This window comes from Capra hircus, chromosome 1, assembly GCF_001704415.2.
Source record: "Capra hircus breed San Clemente chromosome 1, ASM170441v1, whole genome shotgun sequence".
NCBI classification, from domain to species: domain Eukaryota; kingdom Metazoa; phylum Chordata; class Mammalia; order Artiodactyla; family Bovidae; genus Capra; species Capra hircus.
Window position 1 is genome coordinate 77,827,711 of NC_030808.1, and position 19,247 is coordinate 77,846,957.

A 19,247-nucleotide genomic window follows, 5' to 3' on the forward strand; every position below is an offset into this window, starting at 1 on the left:
TACTGCTGCTGCTGTTGCGGTGATTCTAAGACCACACTTTGAGTAGCAAAGTCTAGAAGAGACGGACGTATGCAAAAATGAGTGGGGTTGGGTAGGAGATACATTTCAGGTTGTTTATTTGCATTTCACATTTATTATTCATGAATGAAATGTTCAGCAATCCCTAGTTTCACAGTTTGTTTGTTGTTTGTTTGGTTTGGTTTGGCTTTTATTTTTTAAATTATTAGCAGCAGTGCTTTTCATTACAAAACTAGCTCAGTGCTCTCCTAATTAGACTATGACAAGGTGAAGCACCATTAACCTTAGCCCAACAGCAGTAGCCGCCATTCCTACAGGTATCTGACTTTTTAGTTGATTCTGGGGGAAAGGCTAAATAAGATCAAACGGACAGCACAAGGCCAGAAAGGTATGGAGAGGAAGAGGAAAAGGTCTCCATCCTGCCAATCAAATCTCAGTCCTCCTGCCTGCTAACAACAGATAATCAACAAAGAAACAAGACACAGGCCCAAAGATCATTTAACCAGTTTAAACTGTGGTGATGACTGTGTCGGGAGATGAAAAATCACAAAAGGCAGCAAGAGCAGAGTGATGAGAAGACAGCCTGGCCAGGAGAGAGGTCCCATGAAGCCAGGTCCTCCTGTGACCCTTAATAAGTGGTTGCCTTTAGATAGGTCATTTAATCTTTGGGTTTCTTCATCCATCAAATGAAGCCAATAGCTCCTCCTTGCTTTCTCCCGCAGGTCTGTTTGAGGATCAGATATGAACTCAGGTGTGAAAGCAAACACAGGCACTGCTTTGGAGATCAGTGAACTCAGTGGCACCCTAAACCTAAGAAATGGTTCCTGATCTCCTGGGCCTCAACATTGCTTTGCTCCCAGGACGCCCCCCTCCTCTTTTATATGAACATACACCATGATTATTTCTCCTGGGAAATCATTCTAAACTAAGCAGAAATGACCTGCACACTTCCACTCACCCCACCAAGCCCAGGAAATAGAGTTGAGTTTATCCATTGAGATACAATCTGATAAGGGGCACACATGGAATCGGAGCACAAAGAGAAAACAAAGAATATTTTTGCAAAAGGGAGTACAGCATAATGCATTAGAGCCCTATCTCTGCTACTTTAGAGCTGTGCTAGTCTTTTTAAAATGTTTTTATTAAATATAGTTGATATATAATGCTATGTTAGTTTCAGGTATACGGTAATTCAGTTATGTACACACACACACACACGTGTGTGTGTGTGTATGTTTAATAACCTATACTGGATAAGAGTATGAAAATTATATATATACATATATATATTCCATTATAAGTTATTACAAGATATTGCATATAGTCCCTGTGCTATTCTGAATATTTTATATATATTACTCTTTGATTTCTTCATCTGCAAACTGGAGGTGATGTTTCTACCTAAGACAATTGCTAGAAGATTGAATTAAATGAAGAGTAATTTTTAATCTATAAGTTATTATATAAATGTTACTTATTATTTTTTGTCAAAAACAAATGGAGAATGTCATATATATTTTCATTTCTCTTTCCAACTGTGAAATATTACTCTGTCCTACTGCTAAATATCCCTTACTCGGCACTTCAATTTTAAAAGAATAATATAAACCATCACATTTGTGTAGCCATTCACAGTTTAAAAGTAACTGTCTAATACTTTACAAAAATTACATGATAACTGAGAAAAATATGAGGAAAACCTAAGAAAAATTCCATTTAGAGATCATCAAAATTATATAAATTATAGCAATATAATGGCAAGCACATAGAAAGCACTTATCACAAAGTGCAATTTAAGTGCTCAATAAATGTTATCTATTAACATTACAGCAATCATTGACAAAAATGCATGGAGAAGAGCTGGAATGATATATACCAAAAATTAACAGTGGCTGTGCTTCGTTCAAGAGCAGAGGATTTCTAATTGATTAAAAGACTGTACTAAAACAAATTCACTAATTTAAAAAAAAATGGGAAGCCCATTCAAGTTCACCCAGCTACACTGATCATAAGCAGCAGAGTCAGGAATCAAGCCCAAGTTTTCTGATTCCAAATTCAGGACTCTTTTTATGACACTAGGCTGCTTCCTTGACTTTATCTCATTTTACTGTCTATCTGTCCAACATGGAGAGCTGGATTTGGCTAAAGCCATGGATAAAAAGCTATGTGAGTTTCAGGAGAGATAGGCTATAAAACATGCTGAAAGTATTTTCCACGAAGATGAGAGCAAGAGTTACTTGATCCCAGCCACTAGAGGCAAGTCTTCTCATTCAGGAATAAGAGGAATAAGAACAACCCCCACCACCACTTCATAGTAATGTGTGTGGAGTGAAGATCCCATCTCTTCCCACCTCCCTAAACACCGCAGTCAAAGACATCTTGAGTACTTTTGACTCAAGAGCCACTTCATTGCCATTGTATTACACTTTTTGAGACTCCATAGAGTGTCAAGTTGTTCTCTTGGGGCTGGCTTAATGGGTCACTTCTAAAAGGGTACACACTATTTATTTTTAAAGTCCTTTCCCAAAGGACCAAGAAAGACAGTGCAAGGAGGAGATAAAGTTGAGATAAACATCATCCTGTCTTTATAGCTATACAGGCTTATAAAGTTCCTAAACCGGCTGGGCTAAAAACTTGAGTCTCACTTGGAGTCTCTTTGCTTCATGCTATGCTAAGTCACTTCAGTTGTGTTCAACTCTTTGTGACCCTATGCACTGTAGCCCGCCAGGCTTGTCTGTCTGTGGATTCTCCAGGCAAGGATACTGGCGTGGGTTGCCATGCCCTCCTACAGGGTAGGAGGTATCTTCCCCACCCAGGGGTCGAACCTATGTCTCTTATGCCTACTGCACTGGCAGGAGGGCCACCTGGAAAGCCCTTCTTAGGGCATTCTTGATGGTTTCAGCTAACTGGGATCCCGCTGGAGTTGACTGCATCTCATTTTGCTTTTGGTCTCTTTTTGGTCTCTCATCCTCCTTGTATTCTCCACCCAAATGCCTTCTAACGTTTGTTTTTCCAATTCTGCTGAATGATATATTTATATAAATTTAGAACATCACAAAGAAGCTCACTTGAACTAGTAGAAAATGCCTTGACTGGCTTAATGTTATTTCATGCCCTTATTTCATACATAGATAGACCTTCTGCAACCTTGCAGCCTCTGTCTGGCATTCATCTTTCCTCAGTCACCTGTCCAGAATTCATCCATTCATCAGTGAAAAGATGACTCTTTTGCTGAATTGGATAACAGTTTTTGGATACTGGAAGAATATAATATTTTCTGAGCCTTTTTTGTGTTATGACAATATCATAGCCACATACACACTTTTAAACTTAAACATCATTAGCATATCCTCGACTACTTTCTTAGGTTTGGACAATTAACAAAACAATAAAATCAAACTCTGATCTCTAGAGCTTGCTTATTTCCATGGTATAATTGTTGCCACCAATTCCAAGCTACCAGCATGACATCACTGAACATGCAGTTGGTGAAAGATGAGCACACTATCACATATTATTTCCACCACACAAATAGAATAGGTAAAAATAGCCCCAGGTTTCCCAGGTGCCACTTGTACTAAAGAATCCATCTGCCAATGCAGGAGATGTTAGGGATATGGGTTTGTTCCCTGGGTTGGGAAGATTCCCTGGAGGAGGGCATGGCAAACCACTTCAGGATTCTTGCCTGGGAAATCCCACGGACAGAGGAGCCTGCTGGGCTACAGTCCATGGGGTCACACAGAGTCAGACTCAACTTAGCAACTAAAACCACCACCACCTATACTAACTACCTGGACAGCAAGAAGATCAAACCAGTCAATCCTAAAGGAAATCAACCCTGAATATTCTTTGGAACCACTGATGCTGAAGCTGAAGCTCCAATACTTTGGCCACCTGATGGAAAGGACCAACTCATCGGAAAAGACCCTAATGTTAAGACTGAGGGCAGGAGGAGAAGGTGAAGGCAGAGGATAAGATGTTTGAATGGCATCACCAACTCAATGGACATGAAATTGAGCAAACTTAGGGATACAGTGAAGGACGGGGAAGCTTGGTGTGCTGCGGTCCATCAGGTCGCAAAGAATTGGATGTGACTTAGCTATTGAACAATGACAACCTCAGTTCAGTTCAGTTCAGTCGCTCAGTCATGTCCAACTCTTTGCGACCCCATGAATTGCAGCACGCCAGGCCTCCCTGTTCATCACCATCTCCCGGAGTTGACTCAGACTCATGTCCATCTAGTCCGTGATGCCATCCAGCCATCTCATCCTCTGTTGTCCCCTTTTCCTCCTGCCCCCAGTCCCTCCCAGCATCAGAGTCTTTTCTAATGAGTTAATTCTTCGCATGAGGTGGCCAAAGTACTGGAGCTTCAGCTTTAGCATCATTCCTTCCAAAGAAATCCCAGGGTTGATCTCCTTCAGAATGGACTGGTTGGATCTCCTTGCAGTCCAAGGGACTCTCAAGAGTCTTCTCCAACACCACACTTCAAAAGCATCAATTCTTCGGCGCTCAGCCTTCTTCACAGTCCAACGCTCACATCCATACATGACCACAGGAAAAACCATAGCCTTGACTAGACGGACCTTAGTCGGCAAAGTAATGTCTCTGCTTTTGAATATACTATCTAGGTTGGTCGTAACTTCTTCCAAGGAGTAAGCGTCTTTAAATTTCATGGCTGCAGTCACCATCTGCAGTGATTTGGGAGCCCAAAAAAAGAAAGTCTGACACTGTTTCTACTGTTTCCCCATCTATTTCCCATGAAGTGATGGGACCGGATGCCATGATCTTCATTTTCTGAATGTTGAGCTTTAAGCCAACTTTTTCATTCTCCTCTTTCACTTTCATCAAGAGGCTTTTGAGTTCCTCTTCACTTTCCGCCATAAGGGTGGTGTCATCTGCATATCTGAGGTTATTGATATTTCTCCCAGCAATCTCGATTCCAGCTTGTGCTTCTTCCAGTCTGGCGTTTCTCATGATGTACTCTGCATAGAAGTTAAATAAGCAGGGTGACAATATACAGCCTTGACGTACTCCTTTTCCTATTTGGAACCAGTCTGTTGTTCCATATCCAGTTCTAACTGTTGCTTCCTGACCTGCATACAGATTTCTCAAGAGGCAGGTTAGGTGGTCTGGTATTCCCATCTCTTTCAGAATTTTCCACAGTTTATTGTGATCCACACAGTCAAAGGCTTTGAAATAGTCAATAAAGCAGAAATAGATGATTTTCTGGAACTCTCTTGCTTTTTCCATGATCCAGCGGATGTTGGCAATTTGATCTCTGGTTCCTCTGCCTTTTCTAAAACCAGCTTGAACATCAGGGAGTTCACGGTTCACGTATTGCTGAAGCCTGGCTTGGAGAATTTTGAGCATTACTCCAAAAAAGATGTCCTTTTCATTATAGGGGACTGGAATGCAAAATTAGGAAGTCAAGAAACACCTGGAGTAACAGGCAAATTTGGCCTTGGAATGTGGAATGAAGCAGGGCAAAGACTACTAGAGTTTTGCCAAGAAAATGTACTGGTCATAGCAAACACCCTCTTCCAACAACACAAGAGAAGACTCTACACATGGACATCACCAGATGGTCAACACCGAAATCAGATTGATTATATTCTATGCAGCCAAAGATGGAGAAGCTCTATACAGTCAACAAAAACAAGACCTGGAGCTGACTGTGGCTCAGATCATGAACTCCTTATTACCAAATTCAGACTTAAATTGAAGAAAGTAGGGAAAACCGCTAGACCATTCAGGTATGACCTAAATCAAATCCCTTATGATTATACAGTGGAAGTGAGAAATAGATTTAAGGGTCTAGATCTGATAGATAGAGTGTCTGATGAACTATGGACTGACGTTCGTGACATTGTACAGGAGACAGGAATCAAGACCATCCCCATGGAAAAGAAATGCAAAAAAGCAAAATGGCTGTCTGGGGAGGGCTTACAAATAGCTGTGAAAAGAAGAGAGGTAAAAAGCAAAGGAGAAAAGGAAAGATATAAGCATCTGAATGCAGAGTTCCAAAGAATAGCAAGAAGAAATAAGAAAGCCTTCTTCAGCAATCAGTGCAAAGAAATAGAGGAAAACAACAGAATGGGAAAGACTAGAGATCTCTTCAAGAAAATTAGAGATACCAAGGGAACATTTCATGCAAAGACGGGCTCGATAAAGGACAGAAATGGTCTGGACCTAACAGAAGCAGAAGATATTAAGAAGAGATGGCAAGAATACACAGAAGAACTGTACAAAAAAGATCGTCACAACCCAGATAATCGTGATGATGTGATCACTAACGTAGAGCCAGACATCTTGGAACGTGAAGTCAAGTAGGCCTTAGAAAGCATCACTACTAACAAAGCTAATGGAGGTGATGGAATTCCAGTTGAGCTGTTTCAAATCCTGAAAGATGATGCTGTGAAAGTGCTCCACTCAATATGCCAGCAAATTTGGAAAACTCAGCAGTGGCCACAGGACTGGAAAAGGTCAGTTTTCATTCTTATTCCAAAGAAAGGAAATGCCAAAGAATGCTCAAACTATCGCACAATTGCACTCATCTCACATGCTAGTAAAGTAATGCTCAAAATGACAACCTACAGTACATTAAAAGCGTTTTTACTATTCATGGTTCTGAAGATGGAATACTGATTTGAAAGCAGACATTCTTTAAACCACTGATGAGCAACCCAGGATTTCTCATCTCCCCAGAAGAAATTGAAAGTTGATATACACAAAGCTCAGTCATTTTTGTCACATATGAAAAAGTGTTATGCTTGAAAAGAGTCTTGTGTGATTGGTAAGGCTGGGGAAATTGGTATATATTGCAGCCCTGAAACTTATAAGAATGGATGGTGTTATTCCATTAGAAAAACAAGTAAAGGGGACAAGAGTAGCCCCAGGCTCTCACCTTTCTGGGCCTGTGTATTTATACATTTGTTTTGTTTAGTCTTGCTGTTGTTATTTTGGAGGTTTGGTTTTAGTTTGATTATTTTTGCTGGGTTTTCCTTTTTTTTTTTTTTGCTGCACTACAAATGAACAGAAGAGTTAAGTGTGATAAGTCATTCAAAACCTGTATGCATGTCTTTCTTTTGACAAACAACTTCCTATCTTCTGCTTGAACAGTCAGTGTCTGGGACCTCATTCATTTAGACCAGATGCCTGAACATCTCTACAATGGACACCTCTTTCCATTACAAGTAGGCAGTCTGATCAAGCTATAGGGATTAACAGGCAAAAGAAAGTAACTGGCAATGTCTTACTCTGGTAGAAATGTCTGAAATCAGATCTTCTCTTGAAACTTGCTTTTGATGGAGGGTCATGGGAGAAGTCAAAGAATTTTAACCGAGAGGATGACCAAAAAAGAACACAAAATCACTACCATTTAAAAAGGAGAAATGGGTTTCAATGCACACAGGAAGAAAGCCTGACAGCAAATAAGCAAATGTGACTGTGTGAAATTCTACATGCATGGGATATACACATTATTGTTGTCCTTAATATAAATGGATACCACCAAATGAAAGCAAAACAGAAAACCAGTTGCTGGAAAGTGCTTTGCAACTCTTTGAGCTTCCTATTAGGTTCAGAGCTAGGTACAAAACTTGAGTCTTGGGGGTAAAACTTCATATTTATCTGAACACTGCTTGGTTCAGCATTCTAGTTAATATTAAAGCAAGCACACAATTACGGAGATAAGCCTCAACACAGATCACACAATCAGATTTATCTTTGGATAGCTGACATCTACTGGCTATTGTAATCACTAAGCAAAAGCATTCAAACAACTAAAAAAACAGGTCAAATAAAATCAAACAAAATAGGCGCTATTAAAGAAATGAGAGAAATGAGAAAGTCACTCAGTCATGTCTATCTCTTTGTGATCCCATGGACTACAGAGTCCATGGAATTCTCTAGGCCAGAATACTGGAATGGATAGCCTTTCCCTTCTCCAGGGGATCTTCCCAACCCAGGGATTGAACCCAGGTCTCCCACATTGCAGGTGGATTCTTTACTAGCTAAGCCACAAGGGAAACCCATTAAAGAAATAACTGATACTATTACTAATATGCGAGAGTTCACACAAACATCCACCACTGAATCTGAAAGACCACGTTTGTGCATCCTTTCTTATAAATGAGATACATTGTAGAAATGAATTAGTTAAGTGTTTACCTCTGATGTGACCTTCAGAGTTTAAGTAGACATCTATCCTAACCAAGGCAGGCTTTTCATTTGCACAAGTCATACTCTACCCTGCAAATGAGAGGTGGAGAGTGGAAAATAATGATGCTAGAGATGGAGATGGATAGATAGAAATAAAAGCAGAGGCTACAAACAACAACAAAAACTAACTATTGACTTACCAATACTACTGTGAACAGAGAAAGGACACCGATATACATTGAAAAGTCATATGTGCTGGGGATTTTGCTAAGAATTTTATGTTATCTCATTTAGTCATCCTAACACCTCATCAAGTATATATCATTATCTCTAATTTATATATTAAGACACTGAGGCTGCTGCTGCTGCTGCGTCACTTCAGTCGTGTCCGACTCTGTGCAACCCCATAGACGGCAGCCCACCAGGCTCCCCCGTCCCTGGAATTCTCCAGGCAAGAACACTGGAGTGGGTTGCCATTTCCTTCTCCAATACATGAAAGTGAAAAGTGAAAGTGAAGTCGCTCAGTCGAGTCCGACTCTTCACCATCCCATGGACTGCAGCTCACCAGGCTCCTCCATCCATGGGATTTTCCAGGCAAGAGTACTGGAGTGGGGTGCCATTGCCTTCTCCGATATTAAGACACAAATGCTCAGAAATTGTCAGGTTGGTTTTCAAAATTCATTTTAATTCAAATATTGGAACCCATTTGAAACAATGATATCATGTGATGGTCAGACAGATGGAAACAAGCTATTTGGTTCTGCATTTCATTGATTATGGGATTTATTTTGCTTGCCTGGATGATTAAACATTCCAGAGTTGCCCTCCTAAAACTTAATCCAAAATGATGTCCCACTCAGAGGTGAAAGACTAAATGATTCTTTACTCAAGGTATAGAAGTTACTGAACTTTTCTGCTGAAACCTCTGGAGATCATATTACCAAGAAAACTTACTGAACTCTGAAGTGGAATTCTAACTGCATTCTCCTCTTAATATTATGGATTCTGCAGAAGAAAAGACATGCCTCTTACCCTTACTATGAGTATATTTTACCTATTATTGTAAAGACCATGACATTCTTAATATTTGCCTGGTGGGTTAAGTAAAGGTCACATAGACACTAGAGTTTTGGAGGAGGACAGGAAGGTAACCATCTCCATGGTGTCTTTTGCAATGAAAACCCCTGTAGCTAACATTAAAACTTGAGAGTAAATAGAGCAGTCAATAAACTGACAAGGATGTAAGTGTTAGATTTGGTTTTTATCCTAACTCTGAACAGGGCGCCTGTCTTTTTTTGGCAGTGGTAGAGAAGGGGTTATATTTATTTATTTTTAAATTTTTATTTTATGTTGGCGTATAGCTGATTAACAATGTTGTGCTGGTTTCAGATGTACAGTAAAGTGGCTCAGGTATACATATACATGTCTGTTCTTTTTCAACTTCTTTTTTTCTCATTTAGGTTATTACAGAGTATTGAGCGGAATTCCCTGTGCTATACAGTAGGTCCTTGTTGGTTATCTATTTTAATATAGTAGTGTATACATGCCAATCCCAGTCTCCCAGTCTATCCCTTTCTACCAGGTGGCCTGTCTTTATCCTACATGATTTTTCCTAGTTTTTTGCTCAAAATTCACATTGTATATGTTGACCTCACCCATCCTCTTCCCAACCCTCCTTTCCGCTGTATCCATAGTGGGCTGGTTAGCAGCATGGCATGATTAGTGAGAGAGTGCTTACAAGAGACAGAGATTGGAACCAGCGAGCTCAGTTAGGAGGCTAATGCAATGGTCCTTGTGAGAAATGGCCATGCCCTGAGTTAAGGTAATTGCAATGATAGTTGAGAGAAGCAACTCACCTGGAAAACAGCTGTAGAAGTCAAACTTGGTCATAACATCAGCCATAGGGCACCACAAGACTTTACTCTCTAATAGGAGAGTAATTGATGATCTCTCTGTAACCAGAAGAAATTCTTCCAGAAATTCTAGCCATCTCCTATTCTATTATGGTATTGTCAAACAAAAGGCTAGATTTCCATTGCCCTTCACTTAGTCATAATTACTCACTCTGTCAAGAGCCAGAAGCCTTGAATTGTCTCTCCAGAAGTCTTGGTAATATGGCCTTTCAAGTCTTCTATGGCGGTCTCAATGGCCCCTGGCTGAGTAGGAAGAAGAAAATACCTAGTTTAGAGAAGACTGAGTCCCCTTCATTGCTTATGACCAGTTACTACATCCCAGCAACTCCTCCAGAAAGTTGATCAGGAAAGATAGTTCTTGGAGTAGCCTGTTGGTTGTTGGCACTGCCTGCCAGAGAGCTTAGTCTTGAATTCTGGTATTTACTAAGCTGCTCTCCTTGCACAAGACAAAAGGGATCCAGGTCCTATAAGCCTTTCATAATCTTACTCTCACTTGTTCAAAGAAATTAGGATTGCTGTTTTCAGAGAGCCAGTTTTTCTGATAAACAAATATGTTTATAATGAAATTCAATGCATTTAGCAATATCTATTTTTTTTTTAATCAAACTTTTCTCTCTTCAAACAGTACATGGCAGTAAAACATAAAAAAAAAAAAAAAAAAAAAAAAAACCAACCTCCCAATGTTCTGACTGTAATTCTGGTTCTGGGAAATGAACTTTTTTGCTCCTTACCTCTCTTTCTTCACCATTCTCCAAGCAGGTATTCCTACTATGAGCCTTCCTCTAGTTTAAAAATCGATTGATGTTCCTTAACAAGAAATTCACTTTCCTAGTGACTGAGCAGTAAAGAAGCCTCTTTCTAATGCAGGAGACATAGATTCAATCCCTGGGTCCAGAAGATCCCCTGGAGAAGGAAATGGCAACCCACTCGCGTATTCTTGCCTGGGAAATCCCATGGACAGAGGAGCCTGGTTGGGGAGGGGGTGGGGGCGGGGACGGCACTGTAGTCCATGGAGTCGTAAAGAGCTGGACGCAACTTAGTGACTAAAGAAGAAATTCATAGACTCTCAAGCTTAGTGATTCTTAAACTTCAGTGCACAGGAGAATCACCTAAAATGTGTTTTTAAAACTCAGATTTCTGGGCACTGTCCCCAGAGATTCTGATTCAGTAGTTCCGAGGTGGGTCTGAGAATTTTCATTTCTATCAATTTCCTGGGTGATGATATTGGTGTGGGACTCTACTGTAAGAGCCATTGTTCTCTAGGCAGTCACTCCCAGCCTTTGTTACTCATCAGAATCGCCAGGGGAGCTTTGGGAAATTCTAATGCCGAGGCTGTACACCAGGCCAATTATATCAGATACTCAGTGGGTGGGATCCACATAACAGCACCTCAGGATTTTCAAAAACATCTAGGGTAACTCCAGCGTATAGAGCCACTACAGCTCAGGGCTCATCAATTATAAGCCATTTCATTTTATAGGTGGGGAAACAGGGGTCTGCATATGAAAGTAACTTGTCAAGTTCCCCCAGCTAAGAGGTGACAGACACAAGACAGGAAACCTAGACATTCCACCTCCAGGCGTACAACACAGTGCTGACCTCATGCCCAAGCCTGGAACAAGCATGTTACACGCTCTCGTGTAGTCTCTGTGTAATAGGGATTTACACTAAATACCTAATCGTCCACAAATATTAGCACTCCTAATCCTCCTAGTCTGAGACCGTTCCTAAAAGGAAACAGGGACACTAGCCTGGCCAAGACCCATTCAAATATATTTTTCTCCCAGAGGTGAGTGGGTGGTAGGATTTGGGGTTGCTTGTTTTCTCAGTCTTTGATAAAAGGCTTTGAAAAATGTTGACCATAGAGTCCATTGGTTAAGAAAAATCTTACATGAGTCCGCATGTAAAATATAGGAAAAGAAGTGAAGAATCCGCCCGCAATGTGAGAGACCTGAGTTCGATCCCTGGGTTGAGAAAATCCCCTGGAGAAGGGAAAGGCTATGCATTCCAGTATTTTGGCCTGGGAAATTCCATGGACTGTATAATCCTTGAGGTTGCAAAGAGTCAGACACGACTGAGCAACTTTCACTTTCATACTTTCACTTTTCCCCCTCCCTTCCAATTCTTTCCACATGGTCCAAGTCATCCGGAATTTGCAGGACAAGTACTCAGAGTTGGGTGACCTGGGTTGATATTTCAGATCTGTCATGAATAAGTTCTTTGACTTCTAGACAATGATTTACTGTCCTTGGCCTCCATTTCTTTATCTATAAGACAAATGAGTAGGCTGAACCAAAGCTTTCCAAGCCAAGCTGATGATCCAAATCTCCTGGAAATCTTTAAGAAAATATAATCACAGCCTTTACACCGAGAGAGTCTGATTCCTCAATTTTAACAAGTTTCCTGTTGAATTGGACAGACAGCCAGTAGACTAAATGATTTCTGACTCTTTTGTCATCCTCTGCTGCTGGTTGAAGGGCTGTCAGAAAGCTAATACAGCACCCCAGGCCTGCTGAACCTGATGTGTCATGAAATCAATAAGTTCTGGGACATTCATTAAATATGCTTTGTGCTCCCATTGACACAGGAGGTTGTATCAGCATCACTGATCCAGTCCCAGGTGGCTCAGATGATAAAGAATATGCCTGCAATGAGGGAGACCTGGGTTCAATCCCTGGGTTGGGAAGATCCCCTGGAGGAGGGTATGGCAACCCACTCCAGTCTTCTCGCCTAGAGAATCCCCATGGACAGAGGAGCCTGGCAGGCTACAGTCTATGGGGCTGCAAAGAATCAGACATGACAGGGTGACTAAGCACAGCACAGCTGGTAGGACTGGTCTATGCTTCATGGAAATTTCCCGGGATTCTGTGGCAACTCTCTCATCTCTCCTCCTCAGCTCTCCATAATGCAGCTTGACTCTACCAGGCTTGATGGTCAAAGTTCTCTGAAAAATGATACTTTCTTTGATGATTCCTCATGGCTCTTTTTCCTGTCTCTCTTCCTGTATCCGTGTAATTTCTTCTTCAAGCTAATATAACGGTAGTGAAACTAGTACTTTTCAGAAGAAAAAAAATTAGAAGGAGAATTGAAGAATGATGAAATAATCCTGAAATAAGCATTTTGTTGAATGCTTTTATACCAGGCACTTTGCCAAAAATAGGTAAAGACAAATAAAAGAATGTAGAATGTTTCAAAACTTTTTCTTGTCTTTTCTATGAAAGGCAATCAGCAAAATCCATCAAAATGATCTATCCTTTGATCCACACATTCCATTTCTGTGAAGTTATACCACTGAGACTCTTGCATATGTACAAAATGACATGTGCAAAGTTTCCCCTGCAGCCTGGTTTGTGGATAGCAAAAATTTGGAAACCATGCAAACGTCTAGGAATAGGAGACTCGTTAGGTATATCATGAGACACATACATGCAATGAAATATGATAAATATGTAAAAAATGAAGAAACATACTATGAAGCAAGGGTAAATATGTCATCATTTGTGTAAAAAAGGGGAGAATGGATAAGAATAAGTATTTTTGTTTGTACACACCTAAAGCAACTCCAGTACTTTGGCCACCTCATGTAAAGAGTTGACTCATTGGAAAAGACTTTGATGCTGGGAGGGATTGGGGGCAGGAGGAGAAGGGCACAACAGAGGATGAGATGGCTGGATGGCATCACGGACTCGATGGACACGAGTGTGAGTGAACTCTGGGAGTTGGTGATGGACAGGGAGTCCTGGCAAGCTGCGATTCATGGGGTCGCAAAGAGTCAGACACGACTGAGCGACTGAACTGAAAGCCACTCTAGAAGGATACACAGAAAAGGTTAACAGGCATCCCCTACAGGTAGGGAAGGAAATGATGGTGGACACAGTGTATAGAGGTGTTGTTTTACTATGCATCCTTGTGTGGATGCTCAACTCTTTTCTACCCTATAGACTGTAGTCCACCAGGCTCCTCTGTCCATGAGATTTCCCAGGCAAGAATACTGAATGGGTTTCCATTTTCTACTCCAAGGGATCTTCCCAACCCAGGGATCAAATCCACATCCTCCTGTACTGAGCCTCCTGCATTCCGGGTGGATTCTTTACTGCTGAGCCACCAGGGAAGCCCATTGTTTTACTATATACCTTTTCAAAAGTTAAAGGTTAAAAGTAAAGTGGAACAGTTTGGAAATCTCTGAAATCCTGTCCGGGTACTCACCGCCTTAGTTCTCACCTTCAGTAGAAACATCGATCACGCCTTTATGGAACAGTTATGCATCCTGTCCTGATAAAGTATTTTACTCTTCTCCATTTGTTACTCTTGGTTACTATGATACATTAACTTCAGCCATTTAGTGTCAAAAATACAATAAAGTGTGTGAACCTTTTGACTTGTGTCCAGGCCAAGGTTTTAAATCTCAGCCTTTCTGGTTGAGACCCTCGTCAAGTCACCTTGTCAAGTCACCTTGTCATTCCACAAACCAGTCTACATGCATTTGTTAGATAGATGAGATACCGTTAACTGTAACAGCTGTTTGGAAATGCCTAAAACATTGATAACATTGAAGAATAAAAGACTCTATTATCATTCTTCTTGTTAATACTAAATAGAAGGGAAACCTTTGTACCAGGATCAGGGGATCAGATGATTACTGCAGTGGAACAATTAGCTCTGAGACTCCTTGCAGCCTGAGACTCAAAGGAAAGTATACTGGAATCATATGTACTCATCATCCGATCAAATAAAGCTTAGCAAGAGAGTACACATACATTTCTAATTCTAAATTTTAAGAAAAAAATCACTAGGGGGATCCTTATTTTTAAGTCACTACATGACATAATGAATAATAACTTCTCTGATGTCTAGCCCTAAATAGTTTCAGTCAAAACAAATGTGCTGAGGAAAGTTCAAGGACATAAGTATTTGTTGTTGTTGAGCTTATTTTATATTGGATAGCTGATTAACAATGTTGCAATAGTTCCAGGTACACAACAGAGTGACTCAGCCATACATATAAAGACATATGTATTTGTCTCCTTGCATTTCCTTGAGCTAGACTAGCCTGGGAGTCAGTTGTCACACAGACAATATTCATGTCTGCTATTAATATTTTCCCTCATAATGGACACTTTAGCCAGACAGTGAGAAAAAAGGACAGAGTAGAAAAGAGTGCTCCTAGGGACTTAGACACAGTCAGCTCTCTCTTGCAGGTGTCATCATCCTCAGAAAGGGTTTGCTTTGTGGTACATTCATAAGGTAAGAAACCAGTTCTGAATTGGACCTGATTCGTAAAGCCTAGGCAAATTTGTCTCTCTCTGAAAATGAAAGAAATGCTTCTTATCTCGTAATTGTTAAGGATCCATGCTCAGATAGAAACATCAACTTTTATTACCATCTTCAAAGCATTTCAGTGTAAGGAGGGGAATCCAGAAAACTTCTGCCCAGTGAAATATATAATTTCTAAGCCAGAGGGAAGCTCACACAGACAATAACAATACAACTAATATATTTAGTTGTTCCCAGTACAAGAGCAAGACACAGGGAAGCCCATAGTAAGAGAAGAGGGAAAAGGAGAGAGTATGAAAGCCAAATTAGTGTCATGAAGGCAATGACATCTTGCCACACAATGGGAAGTCCCAAACCTGCTTATTAAAGTCTCGTTCCTCACAATAGAACACAGGCTATAAAAAGGCCACGGGGAACCATTAATTAAATATTAAAAGATCAAATAGTTTTAGTCCCATTAGTTTGTATGTAATTTACATTCTCAAGTATAAATTTAGAGATAATTCCCCATCTCTAATCGCTTTCAACTTTCTGATAAGGTATCTGCAAATATAGAGTCCTACAGGGAGTTTAAATATATCTTTCCCCATGCAGATCAAGTATTGTTCCTTTCATAAGAAGTTGCTTTTGAATATCACTCTCCACAACTAAAGCGATTATCATAATATACCTCAAGTTATTAGCCTTGAGGGGTACTTTTGTGGAGAAGGCAGTAGGCCATTTTTAGACATGTCTAAGCAATAATAGCAAATGAACAAAAGTAGGAGGAAAAGGTTATCCAAGCAGACTGATAGCAACTGGTGGAGGCCCTCATTATGTGACTCCTCATTCACTGTCCAAGGTCAGAGGCAGTGGATAGGTGGCACAAAGTGCCAGGAATCCTGGGTTCCAGACCTGCCATGGCCCCTAAGTTGCCAAAGAAGAGAAGTCACATCAGTTCTGTGTGCCCTAGGGGTGGGATTAGATATTCTCTGAGGCCCTTCCTGGCTCGAAGCAAGAATGTCGCTAAGCTCTATCGGAAGGGCAAAGTCGCAGTAAATAAACACTTGTCTGGAAGACAGAGGAAAGAACGCAACAACACAGAGTGACCCATAAAATAACGTAAGAGATTTAAGGGACCAGATTAACTTGTTTTATGACCTGATATTCAGAGATGTGATCTAATGTACAATGTTATGATGCTAAGAATGCCTCTGGTTTGCCCTAAATTGTCATATATTTCCATATCCAACCTGAAACTCATATAATTGATCCTCCCTCTTATTATAGCATTAGGTGTCCACACCTGGCAGCTAAGAAATTGAGTCCATCTGCCTCAGTGAGCCAAGGAATAACTTTCCCTTCCAAGTTAAAAGATATAAACAAAAAGCAGCCTAAATATACAGCAAAACTTGAGTAAATTGTATTACATTTCCATGATACTTCTCTGGTGGCTCAAATGGTAAAGGATTTGCCTGCAATGCAGGCTATCTGGGTTCAATCCCTGGGTTGGGAAGATCCCCTCAAGAAGGAAATGACTACCCATGCCAGTATTCTTGCCTAGAGAATCCCCAGGACAAAGGAGCCTGATAGGCTACACTCCATGGGGCTGCAAAGAGTCAGACATAACTGAGCACCTGAGCACACACAACAGAAGTAACCCTACGTTTTACACAATAAAATGTACATGTAAGAAAAAAGTAAGAAAGGATATTCACCAAAATGTATAAAAGCATATTTATATATTTTCGTTAGCTTTGAGCTGTGGACTTATAAACCATCTCCAGTGAAATTATTTTAAAACCTTATAATAAAATGCAAGGCCAAGAAATTTTTCTGCTCAGTCTTATTGCTCTTCTGCATTTGCTACATAGCCTTAAAATTCTTACACTGTAATAAATTGATTTCTTTTAAATCACTGCATGGGATCAAGAACTATGAATGGGAATTGGGAAACATCAACTCTAAACCCAGCTTTGTTCTTATTAGCTTCTTGGGCAAGTCAGTGGGCACTAAGTGTTAGGACTTCAGGTCAGCCACTGCCCCTCTCTGGGTCTTAGTTGCCACTAAAAATGAGAGTGTTGATTAGCAACTTGGTGTTCAAAGTGTGATCTGTGGACAGAAAGCATGAGTATTTCCACAGAGTGCATATAAATGCAGAATCTAAGGCCTCATCCCAGACCGACTGAATCAGACCAATATTCTAACAAGCTTTCCAGGTAATCTGTTTGCATGATAAAGCTGGGAAGCACTGCACCAGATCATCGCTGGACTAGAGCTCCCTTGAGCTCCAAGAAGTGATAACTTGTGATGTGATGAATGTTTCATAGGTCTGAGTCATTCACAGTCCTGGTCTGATTTAATCATCCCTTGAGAAAATGAGTTAGCTTCCTTCATGCAAATCTCTTTGCTGAAATAAATAAATAAATAAATAAAAATAAATCTCTCTGCTGCTACATACCCTATATGTCTACATTTATACCTTACTTTAGAGGTCATGGTGAGGTCATGGACATCTTAATGCCATTCTTTATTACCACTTACAGAAATGTGAATGCCAAATTAACCAAAAAAAATAAAAAAAGAGGAGGAAAGTATTTAGAATAGCAAGAGATGCTGTTTATGAAATATTAATTTACGTGTCTTACACTGTATTAAGAACACTTTAAAAAGTAGCCTATTTGAACTCTCAGATAAAACTGACGTTTTATCCATACTTTGAAGAGAAGAAATTTATGTATACCTATATACCACACACACACATCTCCTCCCATTTCCTCAGCTACCACCACATCAACAGATCTGTGGTTTACAAGGTAGTAAAACCATATCATTCCTTTATTTATTCAAACTAATATTTATCATTGTCTCAGTCGAACCCACAATCTCATTTTCATTATCCTAGAATGCATTAAAGCACATTCATTATACTCATGTGCTAAAAAACAAAAAAGAAAGAAACCAAGGAAAAAAAACCTCTTCTGTCTCTTAGTCTGACGGAAAGTGAATGCTGACTGCCTTGGGAATGTAGCCCTCAGTTACCTCCTAAAGAGCCCTCGTGTCTACTTCAGACTCGCTGACAAAATTAGAAGAAGGGTTTCCTTCCCAAGCTCTTGAGAACTTAAAGTTGTTTTCTATACACCTGGTGGAAAAGATGTTCATCACATGAATCAGAGTCAGTAATAGAAAACCTTTACTAAAACATCTTAAGTTCAATTGTACTTTATGGTAGAAAGACCACTGGACTTAGAAGATACAGAGTCTAGCTACAGCTCTTACACTAATATTATATGACTTAGTCACTTAACTCCTCTGAAGCTTCTATGCATTTACTCCTAAAACAAGACTGATAAGCCTTTCTCTGCATACCTCACAGTGCTGCTCCAGGGGACTGTCTCTTATAAGCTACACAGAGCCACACAAATAAAAGCATCATGTAAATAAATAAAGAAAAGTTCTGTTGTAACTTTACAAGAATTTACAGAATCCTTGTAAACCAGATCTGTGTCAATTTAGCTAAGCTGAAACTACATTTTCTAGAATTCTGTTTCTTGTCTGCTTCCAAATTAGTGTTGGCCACAACAGACATTTGTGTCAGACTTGGAAGGCAGAAGTGAAACATCAGTCGTGTTCTTGCTGAAGATCAGGGCAGCCAATCATACCCCATTGTTCAGAGCTGCTGAACAATGCCATCTCTTGTTTGCTTGATGGCATGAAAGGAGGTGGGGGAAGCCCCTGGACCTATAGCTTCTTTTGTTTTAGTCAGACTTCCTCCCTCAGAGCCTCCTTCCCTGAACTGAGTAAGTGTGCAGCTTACTCGGTGGAGAACACTGGCTTTTCCTGAAAATGACTCACATCTTCAAGTCTAAACATGGTGGGAGAGCAACACAGGTTCCATTTTTC

At 40.3% G+C, this 19,247-nt stretch overlaps 1 protein-coding gene across 2 annotated transcripts in view; it reads right to left on the bottom strand.

The window, feature by feature from the left end:
* The window catches only part of TPRG1 (tumor protein p63 regulated 1), a 162,388-nt gene that overhangs the window by 102,520 nt on the left and 40,621 nt on the right, over positions 1-19,247 (bottom strand). For both annotated transcript variants that reach the window (XM_005675132.3, XM_018046685.1), the window contains one exon: positions 10,243-10,334. In XM_005675132.3, coding sequence (XP_005675189.1) covers positions 10,243-10,334 — 92 coding nt within the window. The remainder of the gene's footprint in view (positions 1-10,242; positions 10,335-19,247) is intronic.